Source organism: Patiria miniata, unplaced genomic scaffold (assembly GCF_015706575.1).
Source record: "Patiria miniata isolate m_02_andy unplaced genomic scaffold, ASM1570657v1 HiC_scaffold_2, whole genome shotgun sequence".
Taxonomy (NCBI): domain Eukaryota; kingdom Metazoa; phylum Echinodermata; class Asteroidea; order Valvatida; family Asterinidae; genus Patiria; species Patiria miniata.
Window position 1 is genome coordinate 11304650 of NW_024037058.1, and position 18631 is coordinate 11323280.

The 18631-nt window shown below is 40.2% G+C and overlaps 1 protein-coding gene across 1 annotated transcript; it reads left to right on the forward strand.

Annotated features, from left to right (window-relative positions):
- Nucleotides 1-1423: 1423 nt before the first annotated feature.
- On the forward strand, nucleotides 1424-6543 carry LOC119726354 (deleted in malignant brain tumors 1 protein-like). The gene is made up of 5 exons (XM_038198009.1): nucleotides 1424-1851; nucleotides 3231-3605; nucleotides 4121-4444; nucleotides 5608-5943; nucleotides 6485-6543. The coding sequence occupies exons 1-5, from the start codon at nucleotides 1641-1643 to the stop codon at nucleotides 6541-6543; spliced, it is 1305 nt and encodes a 434-aa protein (XP_038053937.1). The 5' UTR covers nucleotides 1424-1640.
- The last annotated feature ends 12088 nt before the right edge of the window (nucleotides 6544-18631 follow it).

Below are 18631 nucleotides of genomic sequence, written 5' to 3' on the forward strand. Positions count from 1 at the left end.
ATGCATTTGAAATGGAGTTAGTGCCAGTTCTTTCATGTGTTGCATGTTTTCAGTACATGAGTACTAGCCTATTGAGAGTCCCAAATTTAACACTGCTGAGCCCCAAAGGCCAACTTTTCATTCTCCAAATCTTCAGTCGTTAATGATTTCTGATACAATGCACCTGTAAAGTGCAAACATTTGCGCACGTATATAGGCCTATACCAGTATGAGAGTTTGCATTCGTGAATTTCAGCATTATTTATTTCTTCCTTCTTTCAACTGGATCGGCCGGCCGCCCGCGACCGGCCCATTCAGCAGAATTCACTGGTCTCCCATGGGTCCCAGCATACGTAAAAGACAATACATGTAAACATAACAATCAATTTTAAAAATACACATTCACATATCACATTAATTTTTATTTTCATTTTAAAAGTCATCAAGCATGAGGAAAATAGGACCTTCCCAGAGCTAATTACCAGAAGCATTAATTTACGTGTTAAAACCCACATATTATGATGAATGTAAAAAGAAGATGAAACAGAAATCTCATGATATGCATAAAAAGACAAACAGTTTCAAAAATCCACTTTTGTTATACTGGTGGACATCTTCAAGGAGAAACCTTATTAGTCTAAACAAAACATGATGTGACGTACCACTCATAGGGGCTTGAAATTTAACCTTTTTTATGTCAGGTCATGACCTGGAGATGGGGCCTTGAATCCCCTTTACCGGTACGTTAAGGAGAGACCTAACTTTATAATTATACAGGGAGTCTCACAAAAACCGAACCCTTAAAGCACCCTTTTTTTCATAGCTTAAAAAAATCACATCGCAAATATCTATACAGCAATAAATAATAGAGAATACCCACTAGCTTTTCATCAACGTAAATCAGGTAATATTGATTGAGTTATGGCCAATTGAATGTACCACTTTTTCACGGCGACTGAAATTTTGACTGCCGCAAAATAGGAACAAGGACCGAAACTGGCAATTGTGAAAAAAGGCTATACCAAGTAGAGGGCAGAGACAGAGCAGTAAAGTATAACAAGTTAATTCTTTTTGAGGTCTTCCATTACTTTCAAAAGGATGAGCAATCATTGTTGCAAAAACATTAAAAAATAAAACGAATACAAATGAATAAAGGGAGATTAAAACATTACAGAAAGCCACACTACTTTGGGAATAGTTACAAACAATTGTTGTAAAGTATTTAATGTGTTTTGTTTGCTCTTCTTTGACAAATGTTTATTTTACTGACAGTTGTATGGGTCGGGTAGGGGCTTCGTTTTTGATAAATATTTTGAGGGGATCGACCTTCCCACCGACCCACCGACCGACACCCGAACTGACTTGTAGAAGATGTGTTGCCAGAACTTCTTAACAAACGGTATAGGTGACCGCACAAGAAAACTTCTTTTAAAGCTGTTAAAAAGAGGACGCCATGATGAGGGTTCGGTTCATATTGAGACACCCTGTAATGTGTTTTTCTTTTCCGACTTCCCACAGGTCAGAGTGACGGTGATTTCCGGCTTGTACCCCTCTCTGGGAGTAATCTCGATCGGCTCGAGGTCTACTTCTTCGGATCATGGGGCCCCGTTTGTGCCACTCAGTCGAGTGGGCGCAGTTGGGGTTTGCGTGAGTCCATCGTGATGTGTACCCAACTGGGTTTTGAATTCGTCGGTAGTTGGGGCCTGGACCAGGACTCTATCGGTCACGCTCAAGGAGCGAGGGTCTCCAATGTGGCTTGTCAGGGAGATGAGAGTTCCCTTTTAGACTGCCAGTGGGCGGGACCGGGGACGAATAATAGCGTTCTAGCGTGCTCCCTTGGAGTGGTTGCGATGACTTGTGTCAATACTCGAGGTGAGGAACAGATTTCGAGTAGTTGCAGACATTGGTAGTCTGAGTATCCCTCGTTCTCCACGGAGCCCTCTCCGGTCGAACGTCTGATACATCTAAGCATAAAAAAGTTGGTCCCCAAAAAGTGTGTCCCAAAAACTTATGGCGTGGGGTTCGGGGCCCGCTTAAGGGAAAAGATGGTGGTGTACTCATTTCCTTCCTTTATTGCGAAGTCACCTTAAAAAAAATGAATTCGTGGTTTTTTTTGGGGGGGGGGCATGGCCCCCTTGGCCCCCTGGATCCGCCCTTGCATCTAAGAATGCAAAGTTTTGCGACAACGCGCACACTGAGCCAATTGGCGTCGACTTTACTAAAGCGTGCCGTGACGTCATTTTCCTGGCCCAAATCTGGACTAAACATGTGATTGGTCGACGAAATATATAACATCATGTTTTTCTTTATAAATACAACGGCCAGGCGCGCATAGATCAATACAATCTATAGAACACCGCGATTGGCCGGCTCGCGAAACTTTTTTCCCAAATGACATCCGTTTCCCATCTTCTGATTGGTCCATTACATGCATATCTAATGCCTTGTTCTCCAACACAAACCCAAGATAGGCTTTACGTCTTGTGAGAAATGTTCCTTCCTCACTTAAGTTACTTAAAAGGTGAAATGAGGAGAAGTGAAAAACGCTCAATGAGATTCAAACTCGGATCACCTGATTAGAAGTCAGGACTACTTCCAACCAGTCCACGAATCAGCTGCCAATCGTCGGCGATTCAAACGCCATTATTCCTTGTTATATAACTTCTTCTCTAAAGCCCTGGCAATCATGAATATGCATAACGCAGAGAGAGAGCGCCCCGCTCTTTTTAATATAAAACAGTCGTGGCCGGTGTCATATGAAAATCGGACTCCTATGAAAATCGGACCCCTTTCCCCTATTATTGGTTAATCCCTCACACGTGACAGGTCAGTATACTATTATATAGGCCTATAAATAGGCTATTATCATACTTACGCATGCGCTATACTACCAATGAGTCCATATAGTCGGATATTCACGCTACACCTCCAGTAAATTAGTCAAGACTATGGGCGTCGCCATGATTATTTTTCTAAGGGGGGGGGGGAAGCACCACCAAGTTGCGGAAAAATTGGCATTTCAGCAGTTCTTACTGCTATGGATTAAATTAACAATAACATATTTACTTCGAATCTCTCCTGTATTTTTCCTTTTCTTCCCCTCCCCCTTCTTTCCGGAGGAGGAAAGCTCCCCCTTTGCCCCATCGAGGAACATGGTATGGTCAAACAAAGCCCCCTCCCCTTCCCCTCCCCCCAAAAAAGGAGTTCTAGCGCCCCAGTTATTAGTCTATAACCTCTCCCTTATACATCAGGTCTGGGAGCACAAGTCTCTTTCGCGGATGGTGATGCATCTACTGAGGGCAGAGTCGAGGTCAGATTCCAGAACGGCGATACAACATTTGTCTACAGCATCTGCGACGAAGGCTGGGACTGGGCTGATGCACACATCGCTTGCACAGATCGAGAACGCCCGTATGGCCCTGTCCTAGAATTAGTGGGAGGGTCCTACTTTGGCGAGCATCCTGCTTCAGCATCCGGTTCTTACGAACAGTTTGATGGCTTCCTGGCGTCCGGCATGCAGTGCAATTCCTCTGCGACGTACGAGAATCTCATCGGCTGTCCCAACTCTGGCTGGTTTCCCAGGAACTGCAACAAGAGTGCAGGGGTCAAGTGCCGAAGACACCCAGGTACGAGGTGATGTTGAACAGACTTGAAAATACAACAAAGTATGCATGCATGAATTGGATATCACTCCAAGCATGGCCCAACCCATATCCTCGCCGCAGCCCCACCCTCCATCCACCTTCATCCTATATCTGTCCTCACTGATTACGTTTGTTAAACTGGTAAACTTTGTTGATAGGGGTTCAAATTTTAGTTCACACCTACAATTAAAGGCATCCAGGCACGATAACTGAGCCGTTCATTACGGAATCTTTGCTCAAGCTCAAAACATTTCTCAACTCCATGGACAGCACTTATACCAAATCTTACGATCAACGGACATTCAGTTCAATGTGCTGCTTCGGAAGAATGGAACAAATTACCTTGACAAATAAAGATCATTAGTCCATCCTCGGAAACATTTTATATCACAGCTTAATTAAGACACACTTACTGTTTGCTACCAAAAGCACGTAGACAGGTATTTTTTTTCTTCATATTATGCGCTATATAAGAACTTCATTATTTTTTTCATCAGCTGTGGCTCCGATCAGCATCACACTCAGTGGCGGTATGTCGGAGTACGACGGGTTTGTCGACGCGGTCGTCAACGACGCGCTTGGAGGGGCCGTTTGTAGCCTGAATGACTTGACCCTCGGGGAAGGTGACGTATTCTGCCGATCCCTGGGATACGGCTACGCCCTCAGTGTATCTGAGGAGAAGAGTAGCAAAGGACCAGTCGTCACCAACCTCCGCTGCTTCGAGAATGAGCAGACTCTTACTGAGTGCCTGTACGGCAACTCTGGAACCTGTCACAAAGAACAGAATCTCGTTGCAAAGGTCACCTGCAGTGGGCCCCTTGGTAAGTTTTGCAAATCAATACACTGCGCTCAACTTTGGGCTAATCGGCGACAGCCCTTTTTGTGAGGCAGCAAAAAGGATACAATATATCGGCCGAATTCTCAAATTTATAAGTCAACTTAACACAAACACCGCAAGAACTGACTCTTTAGGGTCATTGTATGTCACTGACTCTTGAGAGTCATAAGTACTGACTCTTGAGAGTCATTATACAAACCCGGTACGCATGCTGGAAAAGCAATCAAGATCTAGAACTTCATCACTGGAAATTTCAGTCCAACAATAAAGGGTGTCAATGAGAAACTGTAAAAAACACCAGTCAGACCCCATCTCCAGTGTGCTTCTGCAGCACGGCAACCCGGTTCATTGAAGAACCAAGCAAAGATTTGAGAAAGTCCAGAGACGGGCAGCAAGGTTCATCACAGGTAACTAAAAGGGAAAGTGTAACAAGCATTATGACCAAGCAACTCGGATGGTCTTCCATCGAGGAAATGAGACAACACACCCGCCTCATCACCCTGTCGTATAAGATTTTCAGAAATGAGTTGGCCATCAGCAAAGATAACTACTGCAAACCCAAAACCATCTAGAGCTATATAGACAGGGTCACAACAGCCAACGGATGTAACCAGTTAATTGATACAAGCAGTGTTTCCCCCCTGCCCATTTAGACGTGAGGCGGCCCACCTCGCCACGCTCAGTGACCACCTCGCTCATTTTTTTCCAATATCACCACCTCGCAGTGAAGATTTGCAACAAAGGAAATACTATTTGAATTTTTCATTTTGGGTAATTTATGGGGATTTTCCTTGACCTCTGTGTATAAAGAACTCACCATTTGGATGTGCAGATGGAATAATCGCTCATTTCTGTAAGCGCTGCATTCTTTTCACTTTGCAGACTGCGTAAAGTTTGTTTCAATCATCAATTTGAATGTTTACCACCCCACTCAGTTCATTAGCCAGTGGAAACACTTAATACAAGAATCATGCAACAGTCCTTCTCTGAATCAGTTGACGTGTGGAACACATTACCCCATTCAACCATTTGTGCAACGTCTTTTAATCATGGTAAATTCATTTTGGAGCTAAAATGGATACTTTCTGTCTACAAAGTTCTCCTTTTAGAGACCAACTTTGTATAATTATCATTTCTCTTGAACAGGATCCAATGAGTATCCTGTGGAGCTCACCAACCAACTGGGCTCGAGAGGCAAAGAGGGACTCTTGCGAATCCTCCGAGACGGCCGCTGGGGAACCGTCTGCAAGACAGGCTGGACCAAGGAAGACGCACAGGTGGTGTGCCGCCAGCTGGGCTATTCCTCTGTCGTCAGCTACGTGTCTGATGACGCAAGCGGAAGTGGACCGATCTACTTGACTAACGTTAACTGCGACGGGACTGAGCAGAGTTTGGACCAGTGTCAGCATGACGGCTGGGGTGTCCATGATGGATGTAGCCACATAATGGACGTGTATGTCAAGTGCGGATCAGCAATGACGGGTAAGCGGCTTTGTTTCACCGGTGTCGCACTAGTGTGGTAGTCGAGTCCTTTTTCGAGAAGTATACGTGTATACTGATATACCAGCTGGAATTAAACACATGCGAGAAAGAGGACATACTTGTCTAAGTAATTTACCGTAGTTTCTGATTGATGATAAAAATCGTCAATAATTTTTGTTACAAGTCTTAGCTGATGTAAACAGCCTTGTACTGTCCGTTATCACCCTTTGTTTTCATTTTTCATAAATTATAAATTAAATATTTCCGACGATTTTGTTCAAACTTCATGTTTTGTGAAACATACCTCTATAGCTATGTTTATGAAATGTGTCTTGCGCGAGTAGAACTAAAAATCTCCCTATATGGAGATTGGCGTGCGCCGATGGCCCGTACTGCGCGTTGTGGTGCAGAACGCAGCGGTGCCGGGAAAAGTGTTTAAAAGCACCCACGTGATGAGCCTCAACCAAAATGAATGGGTAAACAGTCTTAGGTATTTATTAATATTTGTTTATGTTTGGTTGTTTTTGTTTCCCCTCCGCAGTGTGTAACACCATACTGATTGCAGCCCTGGCCAGCCTGGCGAAGTTTGTCAGTTCCTAGTGATGGACAGACGACTTCAGAAATATTTGGAAAATCATTTGTTGTGATGGTCGTTTGGCTCAAATTGAGCTCGAGTTGAAACATGTATACTGTAGAAAGCGTGGTGTTACTGAAATGAAACTGAAATAACAATTAAACTTATAACTGAGAAACAAATCAGGGAAAGCATGTTTAATGTTACTGAATTTATTGTTTTTTAATTATGCATTTATAAAGTTCAACGAGCCACTGAAATTTGTTTTAACCTCATATATTAGCTCTGTACTTTTCCTTTTCCTGCTATCACCCAAAATTTGCGTATGTTAGGACTCTTTTTGTTTAATAATCTGACCAGGTTTAAAGTAGATCCATGCATCTTTTTGATACATGTTGTCACGTGACAAAATTTTATCCTTTACAGCAGAATTAAACTCAAATTTTGTAAAAAAATAATAAGTTCATATATTGCCCAGTACTTATTTATGAAAATTGGTTGTATATAATGAATTGTCTATTAATTGAATTGTATTTTATTGATCCTTGATTGCTAAGCTCTATATCTGATTCCAACTTTTGACTCATTTTGTTTGAAGTTTATTTCAAGCTGATGGATCTCTAAACTCTATTTTTCTAAAAGTTGCATTATGAAATAGTTTATTTGTGAAAATATTAACGTACTCTGCAAACGTTATGCACATGTCATGATAAGCTTTTACCCTGCCTTTCTTATATTATATTCATGTGAAGTAAATTTACACTAACATTTGATATTTGTGACACGTTCTCAGTACACTTCAGTGCATATATTTTTATATTACTCCTGTGACGTGAATTCATGGTTATAAATGAGGTTTTGAAAAATTGGGATAACTGGATTTTGAAAAATCTTCCATCACTACATACTATGCCACGGGAACGGGGGTGCTGTGGGTGCTGCAGCACCCGCAACTATTTGGATTGGGGTGTTGGAATATGCTTCAGCACCCCCTACTCCAGGGCAAAAATGTGTTCCAGCGACTAAGCGCGGCGCTTCGAAAGTCTAGCACAAACACTGTAAAATATCAAGAGGAGGTATTTTCTAAATCTTCAGGCAGTGCAGAATGGATATTTCCCACACAGTATCTAAAATCATGACATGTCTATGATATTTCCGCCATGATGGAAGCTTTGACCCAAAAGCAATAACCTCGGCCATGAAGATGGTGGCAAAGTTGATTATGCTTGCCAGGATTTTATTTCATTCGATCTTTCAATAGGGGCAACTGTTCATACCTTTCCCCTGAAGGTTTTTCTTTTCATTTAAAAGTTGCATTGACGTTGCAAGCATTCTGTACTCAACCTGTACAAATAGCAAGGTTTATTGAAACCGGTCATGCTTTATGCCAAATCCAGTGTAGTTTTGTTTTAATAGAAAAAAATTATTCATGTTTTACCCTCTGCAAGTATTTCCTCACAAAAACTCTGTAGACCGATAAATTATTGCCTATAGCCCCAAACTTTTCGGTCATCTACCGATCATAAACATAAAGATACATTTGGTCTTTTAGTCATATTTGCCACCATTTCCTGTAACAAACAAATAACACTTCAAATATATCGAGAGTCACATCGTTTGGTGAGTTAGAACTATGTGAATATTTTTATGAACAGAAATTCATCCGCTTCCAGTGGAACCATTTCTTTTAACTTAACCCCCCCCCCAAAAAAAATCCTTTCGGGTTTTATAAGTTTCAGTATACTATATCAGTATATTCCATCACAGTGCATCCAGAATCCAACATTTTCTGGGGCCTTAAAGCGGGCCCCTGGCCCTGTGGCCCCACGCCGTAAGGACTCGGAAAATAAAACAAAACATACACGACGGAATGTAAGAAAGCAGCCTTGCAACATTAATATTTATATGCGATGTCACGCGTAATGATACAATTCTTTTTCCAGAATTAAATGGAACCAAAACATGGAGATAAACATACAGGGTTCTCCACTTTTCAGTACAGTTAAACGTTTAAGAGCAACAGTAAATTCTAAACAAAATAATAAAATAAATTGTCTTTATAATCTCAAAAAAACTTTTGCTAAAAACGTCAAATGAAAGTGGCCAGGAATCGCCTCAGATTGCACCACAGAAAATATTCCAAATTGAGGCACGACGTTAGGGCTTTGCGCTCTGCTTTCTTATTAATTTTGTCCGTCCTTTATAAATTCCAGCACCCCTCTGACAAAAGTTTGTTCCAGCGGCAGTACCTGTATCTGTATGCTACTGCACAATCGCCTATGGTGGGGCTATCACGTGCAGGTAACGCTGTCATGGTGCTGGTTGATTCCTAAATTTTGAAGTGCGCATGGGTGGAAAGTTGGCCGATATTTATCTTGTCTAGTTGGGTTTTGAAGGCGTTCAGTGTGGGTTGGTTTTTAGTGCGTCAGGTAGGAGGTTCCATTCGGGGATTGTCCATGGGTATAGCCAGTGGAGATAGTTGTTTTTGTTTGACTGGATGCGTTATTGGTTTGTCTGGTAGTACGTCTGGTGGTTGGCTGGTCACTGGGTAGATGAATTTGCAGGTGGGAGATATTACTTGGAATTAGTGCATAGTCGAGCTCTGTTGCGTCTTTCTTCCAAAGGGTCCCAGCCTAGCTCTTTGAGCATTGCAGTGACGCTCGATGAGTAACTGTAGTCCCTCTGGACGAACCTGGCTGCACGTCTCTGAACTTTTTCAAGCACGCTGATGGTGTTCGATTTGTGGGGGTCCCATATGACTTCACAATATTCCAGAAGTGGTCGAACAAGTGCCTTATATGCTATTTCTTTGGTGTTTATCACAGCTGGATAATGTTCTTTTGAGTAGACCAAGGGTTCTGTTTGCTTTGACTGCAATTTGGTTTATGTGTCGATTCCAAGTCATATCAGAAGTAAGTTCAACTCCCAAGTATGTGTGATGATCGACTTCGCTAAGTATATCATCACCCATCGTGTACTGGTTGGAGGTTGGTTTCCGTTTATGTGTCACTCGCATGGAGAAGCATTTGGACCGATTAAAACCCATCTGCCAGATAGATTCCCAAGTAACTAGGTGGTCGATGTCCTTTTGCAGGATTTTAGAGTCCTCAGGAGACTTTATTTCCCGATACAGAATGCAGTCATCAGCAAAAAGTCTGACGCATGATGATAATTCTCCCATCAGTACACTCTTTCAAGCATATTAAACAGTGTCTTCTATACAAAAGCCTCACTGGCCCATGGTTTTGTGCGTAAACCTTATCAGTCACCCTACCACACTCAATTGACTTAGGCAAAACCGCAAGTCCCATCATAAAGAATAACTTAACCGGACCATTTTTTTCCCCTGGAGGCGCATTGTAAAGGTTTTGGGGCTTGGTTTTCATATTCCTCGTTCGCATAAGAACTCTCTATACCGTTATCAGAAAGATAATGGCAATTTTTGTTTTCATCTCGAAGGGGCACATTTATGCTAGAGGAGGCACAATAAGAGGGGCATGCACTTGGGTAATCCCCCTCCCCTGCCCCCCCCCCCCCGGTTCCGCCGTCCGTGGATTCTATAGATCGGCATTTCGAATTCTGACATGAACGATAGTATTCGCGGAGGGAGAAGAATGTTGCAAACGCAGTTGGGACGCCACTTTTTCCTTAACATCTCAATGAAGGTCATGGTCATTCATTGAAAAATGGTAATAAAACATGAATCTTGGACTTAGAAACATTTCAATTTTTTCTTTCTATGTTTTATTGATTAGCAAAAGCAATATACATTTAAAAATCAAAACAGGAATTATAGGAAATACATAGGCCTACTTAAATTTTTGTCAGGTTGTGCAACATTCCCAGTACAAAAAAGTGACTCATCACCGTCGCCAGTCACAATCGCATTCGAGTTATTGAGTTACTTTTTCGTTAAAAAGCAACTAAACGACACACGTACACGAATGAACACTCTTGTTTTACTAAACTCTCGAGGACAATGTTTTGTTTCGATCCTTTGTTCCTGTAACTTACACTCTCCCATATAAGTACACACACTTACAGAGGACTGCTGCAAATTATCTGTGGTTGACAGTTTTGACACCCTCTTCTAGTGTACGAGTGTACTTGTTCTACATAACCCCCGAGGACAGACACACAAACTTGGAGAACAACAGATCCTTTCAGTCCTTGGGAGTTGGGTCTTTTGTTCAAAACGGTCCTCTGTGGTAGGTTTGTGTGCTTAGTCTATGGGAGGGTGTTATATTACTGGGACAAAAGAAATCACAAAGCATTGTCCTTGGGAGTAAAGTAAAACAAGAGTGCGTGCACAATAATCTCTGGCGAAAAATGCTAAGCTGATGGCACATATGGAACATATGGATGATGTTAATCGTATGAAACTTGGTCAAAATAGTAGCACTACATCAACAACACAATATTAATCAACTCAGATTCAAGACGTTTTGGGATTAATTAAATAAGTACAAACACCATTTTGTTTTAGTTTACAATTAAAATTTCTTGAAAAGGAAGATACAACATTTGCAAATAATGCAAAACAAAATGATCCAATTATCACAAAATACCTAACTAGATTGTTAGGGAATGACAGTCTAAAGCATCCTGTAAAATCGTGGCTCCTGGTGTGCTGGACATTTTCATGGTATTTCTCCAACGCAGGTCGGCCGATCAGCGTTTGAGAAAACTGGCTTTTTTCAAAAGGTGCTCCTAGTTTTTCCGAATTAGTTATTCCACATTTTCTTTGCAGTTGATAACACGACTGTGAAGGGGTACAAGTCTTTTAGACTGATTCTCTGCCCTCACACTTTTCTCCAGTCTATAAATTGCTCCTATTCGTTTTAAGTGGGGTCAGGGAACCAGACTATAAAAACATGATTGGTTTTCTTGGTTTTTCCAGCATCTACAAGCCCAAAACGTGCTGTACATTCCCTTTACGGTAACAGAAAAATCTAAATATTGGTATGGTATTACATATTTAAATATAACCGTGTGAACAATTCAGAACACAATAAAAAAAAGACTGTTTAAAATAAACATTTTACGATTTCTAGGAATCAGCTGACATAACTGCGGTAATAGACAGGTGGAACCAGTGCTTGTGTTTGGAAACACGCCACAAGTCGTCCAAGCAATTCGGGTTGCCAAGCTGCATCTGCGTAGGACTGCTCCCCACAAAAACACTCCGAGAAAAATGCCAACAGATTAATGACGAAAAACCCATAAGCAAAAGAAAGCCAGGAATAGTTTACTACAGGGCGTCCTGAAAAAAATGGTGCATGTAAACCCCTCCATTTTTGCTAATTTACAACCAAACTTTTGCGGATGTTTACATCAGGGTTACAGATTTAGCTTGAGAATACCCTTTGTTTCATTGAAGTTGCTTTGAATAATGGCAAAGCCAAGAAACCCATTTTGTGCCACTTTCTGTGAAGCAGTTAAAATCAGTATAGTTCTTGTCTAAAACCAAATCACTTTACTGGTAGTTTTAACATATCTCTGGGTTTACAAAAGCAATTTTAATCAAACAAACGGTATTCTCAAGCTAAATCTGTAACCTTGAAGATCGTGTAAACATTTGCAGTAAATTTTGGTAATAAATTGGCGAAAATGGCGAGGATTACATGCACCATTATTTTCAGGACACCCTGTATGTACCTTAGTAAGTGGTTCAAATTAAAACGAATCATTGAAATAACAACATTTTTGTCGGAGAAAACGAATTATCCAAAGGCACATGTTCGTTTTACTCACCCTGTATACCCTCTAGAATCATCAAAAACATGACACATTGATTTCTGTATATAAACTTGTATTATTAAATGGCCTTTTTGCATCCCTTGCCAATTACACAAAAACTTTGAAGCAAGCAACTTTAAGCCAAATTATATTTAAATAAAAACAAAGGAGGAAACGTTTAAATACCAAAATATTAATCATTAGAAATAATGGTGAGAAAAAAAAATTTGTATGTTTTTGGATACACACATTACATTGACCTCAAAAGGTATCAAAAGCCTGCTTTTTGATATTTCAAAATGAATGACAGCTGTGAATTACTTTACGTTTCCGCGTTTAAGACAATCACACAGGCTAGAAATAAGGTTATGATTGAAATATCTCTAATTGCATTGGTAACAATCAGAGTTCAAACATTACCAAATTTTTAGACTTCTTTGTATTAAAAGAATAGTTTTTACTTTACGACATGATTTCTCAAAAAGGCGTTTCATAAAATTTGGTTTTCTTTGTTAATTTCACATACTTGAATGTATAATCTGTAATAAAAATGTGAGACTGGGTTAAAAAATCAAACTTTTTTTTATCCATGTCCATCAAACCATGGAATTGTCCATAAGATGTTTGGTATCTTCTTCAATAAAATCAGAAGTGCTTATTGCTCTTACTTTAAGGCTGCAAGTAGGTTTCAATATTAGCTGATAACCCCCCCCCCCACACCTCATCCTTATTTTAATCATTTTTTAAATATTTTTATTTAAAATATAAGTTGAACACGGGCTGTTGTTGAAATTCAAACCTTCGTGTCCAGAACCCTGTTTATGATAAAAAAATTCATGATGAAAATTCATGATAGAAATGCCACTCTCTATAAAGATATTACAAAGTAAAGGTTTATCTAGAAACATGATAAAATCTTATGTGGCAAGACAAACAAAATCAAAAACTAATAATCTTTCAAAATCAATGAACAGAAATTTGTATTCTATTGTGATGGTTTGATTTTTTCCTCACAATAAAATACGCAGATAAAGAGCCAAAAAGTTCCACCTTAACAACAACGCACCGAGTACATATTAAATCAATGCAACAGTCACTCTCCAATACATAAACTAAAATTTGAATGCATTTTTTAAGTATACAAGGCACACCAAGTGTTCAAAAATTTAAGAGAATATAAACTGATATTTAGTTTTGTTATGTAACTCTTGAAAATGCACCTATGTGTCCCATTTTTTCATATTCATGAGCAAGCGTGATTTCATATCAGGCAAAAACCTCAATTTCGCAATTGGTTTGTGCAGAAAAAGTTGACAGAATTTTGGATATTTTGCTGTTGAAAATTTGCCTTCCTTCGGTATTTTTGTTGTTGTGTCAGCATGGCAGTAAGCCAATGAGAAAACCTTCCTCATAAAAGTTATCAATGAACAGATTTTGGGTTCACAAAATGTTGTACACATAATCCCTCGAGTGAACATCCCTTGTATGACATCACGGCAACAGCGCCCACAGTTGTCAAAAAATAGACAATTTTAATGTTTAGAGAAGTGCACTTTGGAATCAAATAAACAAAAAAAGGAAGGCAAATAGTTTTCATACATTTTAGAAGAAGAAAAAAGTAGCACAAAAAGTGTTTCTCGAAAATGTTCATTTCACTCCTTTAGCGCACGAACACACTCGATTATTTACGTTACATTCCTAGTGTGGACATTTTTTTATTTTCGTGTAGTTAAGAAAAACCTGTGATACAACTCATTTTACTAACACTGTGAAAACTCGACCCTTTTTATATGACTCTCTTTAGTGTTTCTCTTCATTCTGCCATACATAAACATTTTACCCAAACATGCCTCTCAACCTGTTTTGAAGGAAGGGAAAACGTTGATTTATTTGGACATATTTTGTTCGGAAGTCCACACAGTGAATGTATACACCCACACACACACACCCACGTTTATTATGGTGTAAATCGTGGATTTTCTTTTGTTCCTCTTCCCTTTTTCCTTTGTTTGTACTGCGATTTGTTTCGCAACAGCTCTCATTGGTTTTGTACACGTTTTCTAATCGAACTCGTTCTCGATTTGGTTCCTGTCCTCGATTCACCGATGCTGTTGCACGTTTGTGTCCTCGATTTACAACACAAACAAACACAAACAAACACAGACAATCGGGGACCCCTCCATTGTCCCTTATCCTCATTCCTTCGTTTGTACTTTTTAAATTTCATATTAAGGTCTACTGTAATTCGCAAATGTATCATTCTGATCAATCAATCCTAGTTTCAGGAAATTCGTCTCGTCTGCAGATTCGCGATGAATTGAAAAAGTAAATTCGGGTTTTTTATGTTTTATTTCATAGGCCTAAATACTTCGGTCATTCAATTCCATTGGTTGCAAGATCAACTTGTACGGTCAAATATGTTACCAATGTTTTAAACTTTTGTTATAATAATAAAATAATATTCAGCCTTGCTTTCTTTATTCAATGAAAAAAAGATAATCTATAACCTTAATCTATGGCAATTGATCATGGAATCCGGCGAAAAATGCGTTACACATTTGGTTGGTGTTGCAGGTCCTTTAAGTAAAGGGCAAAGGGTGATGAATGGTCTTAGTTTATAGATATATTTCTCTAAAACGGAAAAACACGCATGCACACTAAACACCTTCAAAGGGAAGATAAGACCTTTTGCGTTACAGGTATCCCAACTGGGTGTTCTTGGTTGTTTTCAATTTCAGTAACAAAAAATTTACAAAAGGTTCTCGCCTATCCAAGTTATCCAAGACAATTGCCTTTAAACCTCAGCCTTGTGCACGAACGACTAAATAAGAACGACCGCTTCTGTAAATGATGAAAACAAATTCTGCTCTTTCAATTCAACGCCAATCTCTACACGAGGCGAATTTCCCGGATCAAGTACCCATCAGAATTTATATGTTCGCGAAATTACACCATAGAATATGAAATGTATTTTTGTTAATTCGAAATCGGAAAGAACAAAGGAGCCCAACGATGCTCTTGAAAAAATTGAATTAGCGTTTCGTGTTAAATCATCGTTAAAAAGACCAGGAAACCCGTATTAGATAGACAGAATTGCTGATATTCATTCCCCCAAACTGAAGGCAATATACAAGCCTTAAGAGTATATACCTACAATAAATTAAAAGTTAGAATCAAATCTAATATCTGACATGTTTTTGAGAATAATTGGGAACTTATGAGTTAAATCAGTATTTCTCAAAAAGAGGGGTTTCAAACAATTGGCGTGTTGCAGTAAATCAGCTACACATCCACACTGCAGTCCATTTGGAGGCCAGCGTTTATGTGACGCGGATACGTTTCCTTCGATCCTGCAATATAAAGGTTTGCAACTTTGTTTTTAAAGCGTCTTGTAATGTGTTGTTAACTTCAAGGTGGAAGAGTTCTGACATTTTCGTAATGTTGGAATCGATTTATTAGTTGGAATTAAATTCTACATTAAGAGGGGCTTAGATTGTTTCACGGGATTTACATCCCCAGTTTACCATAACGCATTGTGTGGAGCTGGAATAACTCTTTTTCCAAGTTACGAGAGCAATAGTTTCCTCAAAATCCTTTTGCCTGTTTTAATACCTTTAAATCTCCCGAACCTCTTCTCGTTATTATTCCTCTGCAACTAGAAGATAAAGAGAGAATGGGAAATGTCATTTTAATTGTTCATTGATTCTTGGTTATAGCGAGCTCCTTCAGTTCAGTCTATAAATTTGTATTCCTATCAAAATTAAATGTTAACTTTGAAAGACAAAACAAAATGCTGTGTGATCATTTGCATGCCCCAACTTACCTTGCACACAGCAAAAACCAAACAAACGATGGCAAATAATGACAAGCACAAAGCAGCTGTAAGCGCATTCACGGCAAGTTGAGAGCCATCTGGAGTGTCTGTGGGCCAAATCGCTTCAGTTTGAGAGATATCTAGAGCGTCAACAGCCTCAGTTGTTAAGTCCAACAACTTCGACATCGCTGCTACTGCTGTGGTAGGCTTAAGTGATGTGAAATCTGCAAATACATTTTTTTAATTCGTTAAAACTCACTGTATTATAATGCATTCATTAATTTCGATGACTGCCTTTGTGTTTGATGCTCAGTCGTACAAAAGTCTTGCTCCGTAATAAAGGGGACTTTAAGGTCCTTATGAAGATTTAATTAAACCACCTGTATGATAATGACTGCCACTCTTGAAGGTCTTTAGCAAAGGTGACCATGAAAAATCATGCATGGCATCAGTTACGCAGCATAGAAAAGGGTTCACAGCGCTACCATTCATTTCAATGGGATTTGTTTTAGAAAGACATCGCACACAAAACATTTAACCAAACTTATACTGATATACAATCAAAATCTCAAGGAGCGCAGAGCAGTGATAGAAGCTCTACCAAACAAATTGGTACAATTAGTCGAGAGAAAAGTTCCATGCTCACGTGGTGTTTGCGATGCAGGGAGCTGTGTTGACAGTCACCGTCACGTGGCTATTATTTCAGGCCCATAATGACCTGATACTTTTAAGGGTAAAACCTGAGATTTTTCTACGTCAAAATAACTTTTTGCCAAGGTTTCCTGAGCAAAATTTTACCCAGAAAATTGTCATATTTTACCCTGAAAAGCGTCAATCAGGTCACGTCAGGTCATGGTGCCAAGTGCTATCCTACAAAGAAATAAATACACAGGCTCACGTGGTACTTGTGGGGTATAGAAGGCTGTCACCGTCACGTAGCTACCATTCCTGGCGCCCAGAGCCTCCCCGTTTGCTTGACATCTGTACATGTACCTGTCCACACTACTCGCTACAATTGGGATTGATGCTGAAGTGGTGAAGGTGTTCACCGAATATTCACCTGAAACACACCACAAACTGCAGAGTTTATATTTTCTCTAGCTGTGAGTTATTATCTTTCCAGATAGCCCCCCCCCCGGAACCCGGCAGTTCTGTCAATTGTTTTCCCAAGAAATTCCTTGGAACAAATGCAACCCCCCCCCCCCGCCTGCTCTGACACACAAAAAAATTACTGGCACTAATGTCCGCCTTAGCACAAAATACCAATGGAGTCAGCTTGGTTAGGTGGTATTATATGTACACTATTCTGTGAATCGTCGGATTTGAATTTGGTACAAGTCCGCCCCCCCCCTATTGATTTTCGGAGCAAAGTGTCCTGAGAAAAAACAACCTGTCTACATTTCAGATATTTTTGAAGATAAACCCCCCAACGAAAATTCCTGGATCCACCGCATGAACTTGCTAATCATGAAAATGTTTTACATACCGATATAAGTATTGGCGTATGCTCAAGTTTACCACAGCAACAAAAAAAAAGCTCGAAGCGAACGACGGGCAAACAACATTCAATGCATTTTGGGAGCTATATAGCATGCTTTGGAAGGTATTCACCGAATACTCACACCACAAAAAAACAGAGCTATTATTATTTCTCTATAGCTGAGATACACGCAAATTGCACAATCTTGGCAAGCACAAAGAACATGCATTAGAAAATACCTACTTGTCAGTGATGTCACAAGCCAAAGAAGATACTGTTTGCGAACGGAAACAAACGTTATGCCTCCAGCTTTGCTGCAACTGGTACAATAAGTATGGAATAATTTGCACGTACAGTTGAGAACCATGACTTCTCTAACGAGGCGCGGATCCAGAGGGTGGGGGGGGGGGGGGGGTCAACCCCCCCCCCCAGGCGCTGTCAAAAAACTGTCGAACCCCCCCCCCTGCTGTGATCCGCCCCTGTTAAACTCATTCAAATCTGAACTACCGTACGTCAGTTAAACGTTTAGTAAACCATATTTCTGCAAATGTGTGAGTATTTGTTTTTCTGTCTTCACTGATTAACCCTAAAAGGGCCGGGAGGGAGCGGAATCCGCCCCCTCGACTTTTTCCGCGATAGCCTTTTTTTTCGCGACCTGAGCTGTTATTACTTTTTAGCCTCAAGCCTTGCGCATCTTTTGACACAAAAATATAAAAATCAGACCTTGGGTTGTCGAGCATTACCATTCGTACATATGAATAATTAATTAGCCATAATTCCAAAACCCTTTGACCTAAAGTCATGAAATTTCTTGGGTAGGTTTATGAAGAGTTGCTCTATGCATGTACCGAGTTTCAACATTTTTCGGCGCTCGATGGCCGAGATCTTACGGGGGGCGGAATCCGCCCTCCCCCCCCCCACCGGCTGAGAGATGGTCAAAATAACCCGGCCCTTTTAGGGTTAAACAAATCTAAATCTGTGCTGATCTACGGAGTTAACAAACCAATAATAATTAGGAATCGGATTGGAATTTTCTGTTGATTTCTCCCCAAAGGGTTTTTCGCGGGTTTGATGTTACGAG